The sequence below is a fragment of the Pelodiscus sinensis genome, chromosome 12 (genome assembly GCF_052426305.1).
Source record: "Pelodiscus sinensis isolate ZL-2025 chromosome 12, ASM5242630v1, whole genome shotgun sequence".
Taxonomy (NCBI): Eukaryota; Metazoa; Chordata; order Testudines; family Trionychidae; genus Pelodiscus; species Pelodiscus sinensis.
In genome coordinates this window covers 21864516-21876574 of record NC_143063.1, presented here as the reverse complement: position 1 = coordinate 21876574, position 12059 = coordinate 21864516, and the positions used below count along the sequence as shown (strand labels likewise).

The window sequence follows — 12059 nt, the reverse complement described above, 5'->3', positions numbered from 1 at the left end:
ATGTGTCATGATTTCAGTCAGTCTTCTATCTATTCCCTACTTCAGTATAAGTTGAAGACTAACATTTCAGGGGGCAAAGTATTTTCACTAGTTCATTTCCAAAGTATGGCTGTGCCGTACATTATTTCAGCTTCGGCAGGGCAGTACATTAAAGGCACACTCAGCAGCTAATAATTAGTTTGTAATATAGGTCCTGCAGATCATCCTCTGTTTCACAAAGGCTTCTTTCGTCTCTCTGCAGTATGAATAAGGCTACATTCAATTTCATTTAACTCTTGACAGGTCTACACTTGTTTCATTAAATAAATTTTAGAAGGCAGAGTGAAGTATTATAGAACCAAAGTACTATAGGGTATGTGTACATTTTCTTCTATTAAGTGTCATTAGATGGAAAAATATTTACATGGCAAGAAACTTTCATCACTTTCATAGCTGGCAAAGCCTGACTAGTTATCATCCTGAATGTTCAGAATGTATAATATTGCACTAATTTGTGCAAAATACTCAGTATTACCACAGATCTGCAATTTTCTTTCACAATTATTGTCCACTTAGAATGGCAAGTTCCATTATTTTGTATCTACCCTCTCTTATGTGGGATATCTCTACATACTATATCACAATGTATTTATCTTCACAGTGTTTCCCTTTTTACTCTTTATGGTGGAAATGCTGCAAATTAAACCAGCAGGATCAAATTCTGTTCTTTGTTACACTGGTGCCAATGAAGTTACTCTGGAATTACATCAGTGTAACTGAGAATAGGATCATGCCTTTGTGGTGCCATCTGACTACCTACAACTTCAAAGCTCATGTGTCAAAAGAGAACTATAAATTTTGTAATGAAAAATGTCCTGCTACTGATGCAGCAACTTGATTTCCCTCCCAACAATTTAAATGCCAATTTGAAATGGCAATCTTCTTTCTAATATGGTCCATACATGCCCTTTTATGTCATACTATACCTAAGGAATCTGCTTAAAAACAGTCACCCAGGAGTAGAGTTAACTTATGGCATGCCATTACATTTGCAAAATTAATTAGTTTTTTCTCCCAATATATGCCCTTCTCCCCACTCTCCTCCCTTTTTCCTGCCCTCTGTAAAGCTAAAGGGACACAATGGAAAGTTTCTCTTTGTAATGTAATATTAAGATTTTTTTTTACACACATCAGTGGTTTCACTAAAAATACAAATAAATAAAACAAAATAGAACAGGTCTGATATTGACTTAAAATGAGTTATTCCTAATTTACACCACTGGGAAAGCAAGATTAGAACTAAAAAGTCAGATTCATCAAGCATAACTGTTTGATGAATGGAGATGTTAATATACAGGAGAAATTGCATTGCTACGAGACTAAAAGGTCTATGTAGATTAATCTGTTATTAGCAGCTGAACAACTGATACACTAAATAATACTAAATCTTCATTACTCAACTAGCAGACAAAAATTAAATAAACAACCAAGGAATTTAAAATAGGCAACCCATAAATAAGCACCTGATGAGTTAATCATCCAAAATAAGGTTGCTAGTTCAAAAGTCCTCCTAACTAATTTATTCACATGCTCTGTGCCTTGCTTGGCGCAGTTGTTTCAACTAATAAAACCTCCTACTTCAAATAAATACCCTATTCTGAGTTGCCACTAAAAACATGAGTAAAACTGCAGGTAAATATTACATTTTCATTCAGCCAAAACCATTTGAAATTACTTGCATAATTATTATGAACACAGAACTTTAAAATGCATACAAATCCTGTGTAAAACTGGAAAATTACAATTATGATTCAAATTCATCTTATCAAAGCTGCTATTTGCATAGATTTTGCTATGCACAACACTTCAGAATTTGAACGCTATGTAATTAAAATGGTTAATTGCAAAATGCAGTTGTCGTTAGGACTATAATTTAACAAGGTTCTCTGTATATGACCATCTGATTTAAAAGGTTAATGTAGTGACCTAGGAAGCCATTGCACCCATTTTAATTGTGTTGGCATTTTGACCAAAAACCACTTTAAATGAAAAAGGGGAGGAAAAATCCAAGCTGGCTCTGTGAGCCAATATTGTCATCTTAAAACCTACATAGTGAGAAATCACAAAACCAAAATCTGCTGACTTTATTAAAATATTAACAAGGTATAGTTAAAACTTTTGTACACTTATGCAAATAAGGTTGCTAGAACAAGGGAAAGAAGAGGTTTCCCTGGGAGAAAAAAAAATAAAATCAACAAAGTGAAAAGATCAACCATCCTTCCACGGCATGACAGCACGACACAAGAGGCAGCAGCTTGGGAATTCAGCAAGATAAATAAAACCCCTCCAAAGTTTAAGTAAATCATAGTTTATAAAGCTAATAGATTTAAATGAGGCATAGAGTATCATTCTATAAAAAGCTTACATCTATCAGGGGACAGTAGCAGTGTTTTGGCTGAAGTGCTAAACAGGTAAAATATGTATGATGAGGAAGGCCAAACTAAGAACATCTCATAGAATCACAGAATCCTAGGGCTGGAAGAGACCTCAGGAGGTCATGGAGTCTAGCCCGCTGCCCGAAGCAGGACCAATCCCAATTAAATCATCCCAGCCAAGGCTTTGTCAAGATGGGACTTAAAACTCTATAGGGATGGAGATTTCATCAGCTACCTAGGTAACCCATTCCAGTGCTTCACCACTATCCTAGTGAAATCATTTTTCCTAATATCCAACCTAGACCTCCCTCACCATAACTTGAGACCATTTCTCCTTGTTCTGCCATCTGTCACCACTGAGAACAGCCTCTTCCCATCCTCTTTGAAACCTCCCTTCAGGAAGTTGAAGGCTGCTATCAAATCCGTCCTCACTGTTCTTTTCTGCAGACTAAATAAATCCAAATCCTTCAGCCTCTCCTCATCGGTCATGTGCTCCAGCCCCCTAATCATACATTTTCTCTACTGCCAGATTAACACAAAATTACAGTAGTATGGCAGGTTCTCTGCATTTCAGCAGGTTTAACATTGAACGTCAAAACTTAATTTTAAGCATAATTGATTCAGCACTAACCTGATCTATGAGGAAAGATTTAAAAAACTGGGCATACTTAGTCTTGAGAAAAGAATACTGGGAGGGACGTGCTAATAGTCTTCAAATATGCTAAGGGCTGTTATAAGGAGAATGGTGATCAATTGTTCTCAGTGTTCTCTGAAGGGAAGACAAGTAGTAATGGGCTTAATCTGCTGCAAGAGAGAATTAGGTTAAGTATCTGGAAAAACTTTGTAACCACATGGTAGTTAGGATTTAGAATGGGCTTCCCAGAGAGTCTGTGGAATACCCATCATTGGAAATTTTTAAGAACAGGTCAGAGAAATACCTGTCAGGGATGGTCTAGATTTATTTGATCCTCACCTACTTCAGAGTAGGGAGCACTGGACTTCATGACCTCCGGAGGTCCCTTCCAGTTCTACACTTCTATGAACCTGAACACGGCCCCATAGAACTTCTCCAATATTAAGTGCCAAACAGTATCTCTTCAGCCAGTGCCTGTAGTAGCAGCAGGAGGGGTGCAGTCTGTGGGAGCTCCCAGAATCCCTGTATCTGAGACAGACCTACTGCCTGCAGGAGGGTCAGGGGAATCTGAATCAGCGCAGTCTTTTGAAAAAGTGCGACACATTATTCTGTCTGCATGTATGTAGACAGGAACAGGGGACCCGTCACACACACGTACTTTCGGAAGGCTGAAATCAATGGAGTTGCATTCATTTGTGCCAGCACTGAAATTGGACTGTAGTTCCTATTTTTAACAATCTGCTACCCACTACCATGCCTTTGTGGCTATGGCTGGTCTGATTAAATTCTATGTTCAAGTAGTATGTGCATTTTGCTCTTATACCTAGATGGGTATGATCTCTTTGCTTTTTACTTACCACTGGGGAAAGAGGGGGATGTCTAATGCTAATTTAGTCTTTGTGTGTTAATCATTTTCTACATTATTAATATAGAGAAAGAAATTATTTAAATGGTGCTTGATGTAGACATGTCAGTATGTAGCAATGTTACTGTCGAGAAATACTCATAAAGAATCATGATATCTGTCTTGTCTTATTTTATGCCAGCTATGCTCAGAGATCCCTTTCTCCTGATAGCACCCAGGGGGAGAGAGAAAGAGAGAATAGGAGAGTTTGCTACTATTGCAAAGAAGGAGGGGAAACAATGGTTATGCATTGGTTAAAGTGATGGTCTAAAAGCTGTGCAATGATAACAAGATTGTTACATAAAAACAAAATAATTGCTGTCAGTTTGTATTTACTCATTTTAAAAACATACCTGAAGTTCCGTCTGAAAGAAGAACTTCTGTGGGCACTGGGAACAGTCATAAATTTTATCCTCCTGCCCGTGGACTGCAAAGATATGCTGCTGCAGTTTATTTGCCTGTACAAAAACTGAAATAATACCAGAGGTTAAATTTGCTTTAGGTAACTCTCACTCTAAAATTTGCTGCACATTTATTAGGGCTGTAATTCTAAAAGGCCCAATTGTTTCAGTACAATTATCCTGCAAGAGTGGACAATATTAATAATTTAAGTTTTAAAGGATGACATTTAGCTTAGTTGCAATAGTCTCTACATATCATATATATTTTTTGTATTCCACCATAAAGTCACTGCTCTCCATTGATGATTGGATGAACCCAACTGTAGAAAGAAAGGGTGTCACCTCCTTTGCAGGGGTGGGGGAGGGGGCAATCAGAAGTGCATGAGCATTATTTATAACTAAAAGATTAATCTGGCTTGCTCAGGTCCTCAACTCAATTTTTTATTTTTGGAAAATAAAATGAAAATATGCATGCTTCATTTAAATCACTGCTCTGGGGTAGAGCTGGGGATGAGAGGAGTACCCCAGCCCTCTCTTACTGTAGCAGCTTGGAGCCAGGTGAAAAGTGTCTTTCTGTGTATGCTGCAGCTCCAGGATGCACAGTAGGGGGAGAGGTGCATGTCCCCAAGCTGAGCAGATCCACGTTCATCCACACCATGCACTCCCCAGCCAAAGTGAGGAATGCAGCAAACTTCACTTTCTCCTTGCTCAGTGATGAAGGGGAACAGCCACAGAAATGTTTCCATATGAACCAGGGAGGTGGAGGGAGCTTAAGCCCCTCTGCCCTCCCTATAGGGTGCCTGGGAGGTGGGAGGCTCAGGGCTGTGGCAGTTCTCTTCACCTGCCTAGTGATTCTGTCTCTTTTCTGTATGGTTTGAGTAGAACAATCCCATTCCAGGTACATCCCATTTTCCTGGCATGACCAAACTCTGATCTTGCTTTTAAGTTATGATAAGAGGAAGCTAAATACCGAATTTGGTGGTCCTAGTTCTTACCGCTTAGGAGGAATTCTTGTACAGATAGACTCTCTCAGATACATAGTAGATGCAGAAAAATGACACCAGTAGAAATCTAGAAGGTTAATCTAGAAGATGAGTGACCAATGCAACAGTTCTGATAGACTACAAAGGAAGCATGAACTTGAAGAAGCAGTTTGTTGCAAAGACATCTACTACATATTTGAGAGTTTGTCTGTCTGTGTGTGTCTCTTGTCTGTTCAAGAATCCCTCCTAAATGTAAGAGTAGGACCACCAAATTTGGTATGTACTTTCTCTTATCATAGCTTAAGGTAAAGGTTTGGTTGTGCCAGGAAAATGGGCTGTGCCTGGAATGGGATTGCTCATCACAGAACCATAAAGAAATGAGACAATCATCAAGCAGGTGAAAAGGGCTAGCTGGGAGCCGCCCCCCACCAAGGCGCCCTTTACCGAGTGTGTGAGGGGCACAATCTCCCCCTCCCCGATTTGTATGGGAATATTGCCGGCTGTTTCCCTTCATCAAGGAGTGAAGGGAAAGTGCAATTTTCTGTCTTCCTCACTCACTGGGGAGTGCAGGGTGCAAACAAGCCTGGACCTGGCCCAGCTGGGGGATGTGCATCCCACTCCCTGACACAGAGAGGCGATTATTACCTGGGTCCAGCTGCTGTGGTGAGAGAGGGCTGGTGTTGTCCTCTTTCCTTGCTGCAGACTGCATACAGAACCCCTCATCCCTAAGACCAATGATTTAAATGAAAAAAAAAAACCAACCTCTAAAATTAATTAATTAAGGACCCAAGCAATGCTGGATAAATCTTCTAGTCTTGAACACTTGTGATTGCCACTGAAGTTAAGGGGAACTGTGGGTGCTAAATGCCCCTTACAATTTAAACCTTTTGTTTTTACTTAGCTCATAGGAAATGAAAGACAAGCATCACGTAACCATCAAGCATTACTTTAATATTTTCCAAAACCAAGACATAAATTGCAATTTTTAAAAGCATATAGAGAAGGTGACAATGGATCCTACAACCATCTCCTTAACCAAAATCATCCAAATTTGCTTTGCAGAAACAGCTTAAGGTTAACTACAAAGGATAGACAGCAAGATTTTGGATAAATATGTTTTCTATATAAGAATAAAACAGAAACACGGCATATGTATCTGAGGGCAGATTCTGGTCTTACAATGAAAAAAATAAATGCAGCAGTTGTCAACAATGTACAGTTTTGGGGTTTGATTTTATCAACTCATTACTCACATGAGTGCTTTTACTGAGAACTGACTACAGGCTATTTAGATATGTATAAAGCACTCCCATGAAGGAGGGGTGCAGGAGCAAGTCTTTACCTTACAAGAACTATTTAAAAATGTATCATATCTTCTACCCAAGAAATGTAATTTTAAAAGGCCTGTAATTATTAGTGCTAATGCAAAACTTGGGTCTGGGGAATGCTGCTGTATGGTGTCAAAAAAAAATTAGAGTGCTATTCTTCATTGCTAGCACCAGTTTTAACCTGATGTTTTAAATGTTTTCAAGAAGAGTATTTTTTCCCAAGGAATGGAATACTGTATTTTAAAAATCCCCTGTGTGTCATTTCTGGATCAAGCCATGCACACTGAGGCTTGTCTAGGTCTTACTGTCTTACCTGTGAAACAAACAGGGCATTTGAATGTGCCTCCCATCCCCTCAAAGCTGTGCTCAATCAGGTGACACAGAAGCTTTGCTGGAGAGTCAAACATCTGGTTACACAGCTTGCACTCATGATTGATGCCTTCCTCTGCAAGGTTCAAATGATACAACTTGTTAGTGACACAGCAGATTAGTGTCTGAAATGCAGCAGTCTGCTAGAAATGGTAGTGCTGGATTGCACAGTTTCAAGGACCCAAAGACATTACAATTTCTGTGTCTCCATTACAAAAGCACACACAGTCACTTGTACAATGTATTCAGGTGTACAGCCGCAAGTCAAATTTAGGGACATTTATTTTCAGCTGTGATGAAAGTGATGCTGTGATCAAAACATCAGTAACATACACAGGCTTGTGACAATATTGTACCTTTGCACCTAGCATCTTACCACAAAGGCAGAACATCGTTGCTCTGGGTATCTATTATTAAACACTCAAACAGCATTTAAAACAAATTTAACAGTGTGAATTCAAGCAACATGTCCAAAAACAGACTGAAATCCCATCTTCATCTCAGATGACACTGCAAGTATATAGGAAAAGGAGAAGAGGGAAATATCAGGGAATAGCAGAAATGCAGGGATAATTCAGCTTTCATTTTATAAGTAGTGCCTTCTTTTAGGCTCAACTGAGACCACTGATAATATTTAAATGACATTTTTTAATTGAATTTCCCTTTCATATATATTTGTTTTGAAAAGATCTTTCATAGAGATGCTCTGAATACACAGTGCCTATTTAAAATCCCCATAAATGCTGGTTTATTAATAGATAAATATTCAGTTTCATTATTATTTTTACTGGCATATTAACCTAATACATTAAATTGTCATTTTTGGTGTTTTGTGCAGTTAGGATATATTGTGAGATATTGCAACAAATTTTCAAAAGACTCATATAAATGAAATAACCTGTATTTTGGTGTTGGGGGATAGGAGGGAGGAAAGGGCAGAGAAGACTGTGTATAAAGTACATGATTTGTGTATGTCAACAAATATGTCCACAATTTTTACAGGTGAATACCAAATGAAAATTTGTCTTCACTCCTGTTAGCACATTATATGTGAAATTCTCATGCAAATATATTTTAAAAAATCAAGTTCTGGCCTATGAGATATTCACTACTTTATGTCTTCATCTCAAAATCTCATCTCATCTAATCTACATTTAGTTCTAAAATAGCAGTAAGTGATGATAGTTTATTATGAATTAACTGCCGGTTAAAAGTATTTGAATCCTTCAAATAATTTGAGAAAGAACAGTGAAAATCTCTGTTTATAATTGCTTTTATATTACCTTTTTAAAACCTTAAAATGGCTGAACAGAGGAAAATTACTGTTTTCCACAAGGCCTTTGAAACTTAAAGAATCTCAATGCCCTTACTAAGTAACAAGTTAAATAATAGTAGTATGGTAACAGTGAAGGCAAATGGAGCAGCCATTATGCACTTGTAATAGCTCAGACACACTCATAGCCTACATATTAGAACCTGGCTTTTTGCTGAAAACAGGACCAGCAGGGGAGGGTTGGTGGCATGCAGCTGGAAAGAATTCCCAGAGTACATACGTCTTAAAGGGCCATAACCTCACCAAAAAGCTATTTATAATAAAAAACAAAACTTATAAGTCATCCCTTAGAGCTATTGCCTGGGTCAGCGTTAGGAGCTGTCTATGCTGTTACAAAAACTGGTAAGCTCCCAAAGCACTTATAATTGGTGCTCTGCTCCCCATACTGCCTGTAACTCATACAGAGCAGAGAGCAGAATGCTGATGATAAGAAATGCGTGAGGGAGAAGAGGCAGCATCAGTGAAGCACGAATAGATAGCTCCTCCTACTGAGGGGATGCTTACGACTGGTGCCAGACACCTCTAACATGTAGGGCACGTTTCTCTACCCTGATCTGCACTGTGGTCCTCTATTCATAAAATGACTACAGAATATGCAATAAAGGCCCCACAGTATGCATATTCAGTTTAGACTGGAGGCACAAATGCTATCCCTTTTCTTTGTAATGTTTCACGGAAAAAGAAGAGGGGAGAAGGGGGAGGGGAGACAGATGAGGTGGGAAGGAATAAAAATAGAAAAGGAAGACTCAGAGGAGAGGAGAGAAAACACAGGTGTGAACACAAGAGGCCCAGGTCTTCAACTCTCCATTGTGACTACTCCAGACAGTCCCTAGATTGACAAAGCCGAGACGTGAAATATTTGTCAGAACACAAGGATTCTAATTTGAAAATGTTTAAATTTCTGATCTGGACAGCCACCAAAGATGGACAGATATTTAGCCTTTAAGTTGCAATTGTTTTTAAACCCACCTTTCCTCCCCAATCTTCTGTATTATCCAATCTGACTTTCTAGAAGAGACTGTTGTGTGCCAAGTTTCAATCCAGTGCAAATTTGCATAGTTTAGTAATAAACCCTGAAGGGGGGAGGGCAGAAGGCAGGAAGAAGGGTTTGCAATGGAGATGCTGTAGAACCCTTAACTAAATAGCTGTGAACAATAACAATGCAGTATAATAATCATGTAAAGTACAAAGCTGGCACTATGGTAATAGAAAGAATTTCTTCAAATAGTGAATAAAAGAAATCATGTTTGACATTCATTTTCCAACTTCCATATACTGTATTATTTAGAAGCCCATTCACCTGTAATTCATATACAGCATATGGTCCTGAGTGAGCACTGATTAGGAAAAATGTTTCCTTTGTGGCTAAATACCTATAATTTCAGCAAAATTAAAAATATAAAATATATGTAATATTCAACACAAGACTGAAATTATATTCTCTGGGTCTTTAACATGTTTAATTAGGTAACACTGATTGCATATTTTCTTGGCTGATCTCTGCAGTATTTTATGTAGTTAAACCCATAACAAACTAAAACTGGAATGAAAAATAATAATACATAATAGGTTCCTGCAGATCTGGAAATTTATCCCACTCGAGGCAAGACCTTTGATTTGCAAATCCACTTCTGAATTATAAGGCCTTCTCCTCACCAGTGGGGTTTTTATTCCAGTCCCATAGGAGTCCATTATGCATTTCTTGTGTCTATAAAACCATCCAAGAAAAAAAGGGGAGAAAAGGAGGGAAAATACCCTGGTTAGTGCAACAAATGTTTTTCTTCTATTCATGCATGTGTATCCAAACTATAAAAATGCCCACAGATACACAGAGAACTGTTGTTACAATCACTCTTTCTCTATAGCACTTTAATAATGGAATTTTACACAGAAACACAGAGCGTGCAGGGAGATAGAAGTGGATCTTTGGAGAATAACTTTCTTGAATTATATAAGATCACACCAGCACATGTAAGACAGCTTCGTGGTGACAACGCAGTGTCTGACAGCCAACACACTATTCAAGCATGTGCTGTTGGGCTTTAGTAAAAGAAAACATACCATCAATTAATTCCTTCTTTTTCATTCTATGTTTTTAACATGACAGGCATCCATAAGAGAGTCCCACATAATTCAAGTGAATTACGCAGCCATTTTCATTTGTAAAATGAAATGCAGATTTTTACAGCTTGCTGTGCTAGTTCTTTTCTCATTTCTTCCTAGGTGTATCTGTGTGTGGATCTACTGATTTCAAGACCAAACAGGCAACACATTGAAAACAAGATTCTTAGGTTTCTTTTCCCTCCTCCCCCCTGAAAGTTTAGAATAATAATCATTAATTTTACACTTTATTTCTCAAAAAAAAAAAAAAAAAAGGGGATGTGCTCTTGTTTAAAATAAGCAGGCCTGCTGGATTCTGCCAGGCTGAAACTGTCAGGCCAAAAGAGGAACAGAGTGCTTTGTGTAAAAGTATCATGGGGAGATGATAGTATCCTGTAATGTTCTCAGTACCTACTTTTGTCTCCAAAAGCATTTGATCCCTGGCAGATACATACTTATTTCCATACTGGTCTTGAGAGAAGCCAGTAGGAATGAGAGCTGATTATCTGAATCCTGAAGGTGAAACCTGGGTGGTGCCCACTGATGTCAAAGGCAGGCATTTGTATAATTTTTTAGATACATAGTTTACTGTCTGTTAGTAAGGATTAAGGGGTTGCACTGACCCAGTTGAACTGCAGTAGTGAAGCACACAGTTTATTGTTCTTAAGTTCAAGCGCATTTACGTGAGAGTTCTAAATATGCTGATAGGACACTTAATAGCACTTACACTGTCATTCTGCCCATTTTATAGTGGGAATATGCTTCTCCATAAAGCTATTTCTGTTGCAGCAACATGCATCTAATACATATTACAATGAGTCTCTAAGCTTCTAAGAGAAATGACAATAGCAGCCTCCTGGCGAGGATGCAGTATAATTAATAATGCCGTATTAAACCCATGTACTGTATCAGCTGCATTTCTAATTATAACTATATTAATGGCAAAATACAACAGTGCATTAACACTGTCATGCAATGACATGTTATCAAACCAATAACAAATGAGAGATTTGAACAATAAAGAGGCACCCTCTTTACTGTTACTTAAAACTTCTTTCTGCAATTTGATTTAATAAAAGAAAAGTCTCCCTTATGGAAGAAAATAAAATAGTCCCAGACCAAATTGTTAAGAAATTTAAGACAATTTGACACTCATTCTTGATACTAACATGTAAATACCACACTGCTGCTCTTCTAAAACACACTGTTATATCTGCTTCACTGCAGCAAATTAAAGTTAAGGGGAGGCTACAGTGAGGAGCCCACATCCTGGAGTTACTACGCTTCTAATGAATTTTGATATACGAAATGAGGCATAACAAAACATCACTGTACTGTGTCATAAATCTGATGAAATTCAGTAAGGCCATGAAAGAGGTGCTTTGGTAATAGTAAAAATAAATAAATGTTAGAATAAACACATGGAAATAAACTGAGAAATGGAGGAAAGTGTTGTTTATGCCATTGTGCGTTTCAATTGTGCGTTAGGTGGAAATTAAACAATCCAAGTAATTTACTCCCATGATGTTATTTAGTAGGTGACCAAACAAACTAGAAAAACAGGTAAATGAAACAAGATCTGATAATAAAGAA

The 12059-nt window shown here is 38.0% G+C and overlaps 1 protein-coding gene across 7 annotated transcripts in view; it reads right to left on the bottom strand.

Annotated features, from left to right (window-relative positions):
- The window catches only part of ZNF423 (zinc finger protein 423), a 378444-nt gene that overhangs the window by 22226 nt on the left and 344159 nt on the right, over positions 1-12059 (bottom strand). For 6 of the 7 annotated variants that reach the window (XM_075940232.2, XM_075940234.2, XM_075940235.2 and 3 more), the window contains 2 exons: positions 6978-7109; positions 4306-4421 (listed from right to left, as the gene is read on the bottom strand). The exons of the other annotated variant lie outside the window; for it this stretch is intronic. In XM_075940232.2, coding sequence (XP_075796347.2) covers positions 4306-4421; positions 6978-7109 — 248 coding nt within the window. The remainder of the gene's footprint in view (positions 1-4305; positions 4422-6977; positions 7110-12059) is intronic. 7 annotated transcript variants of the gene reach the window in all.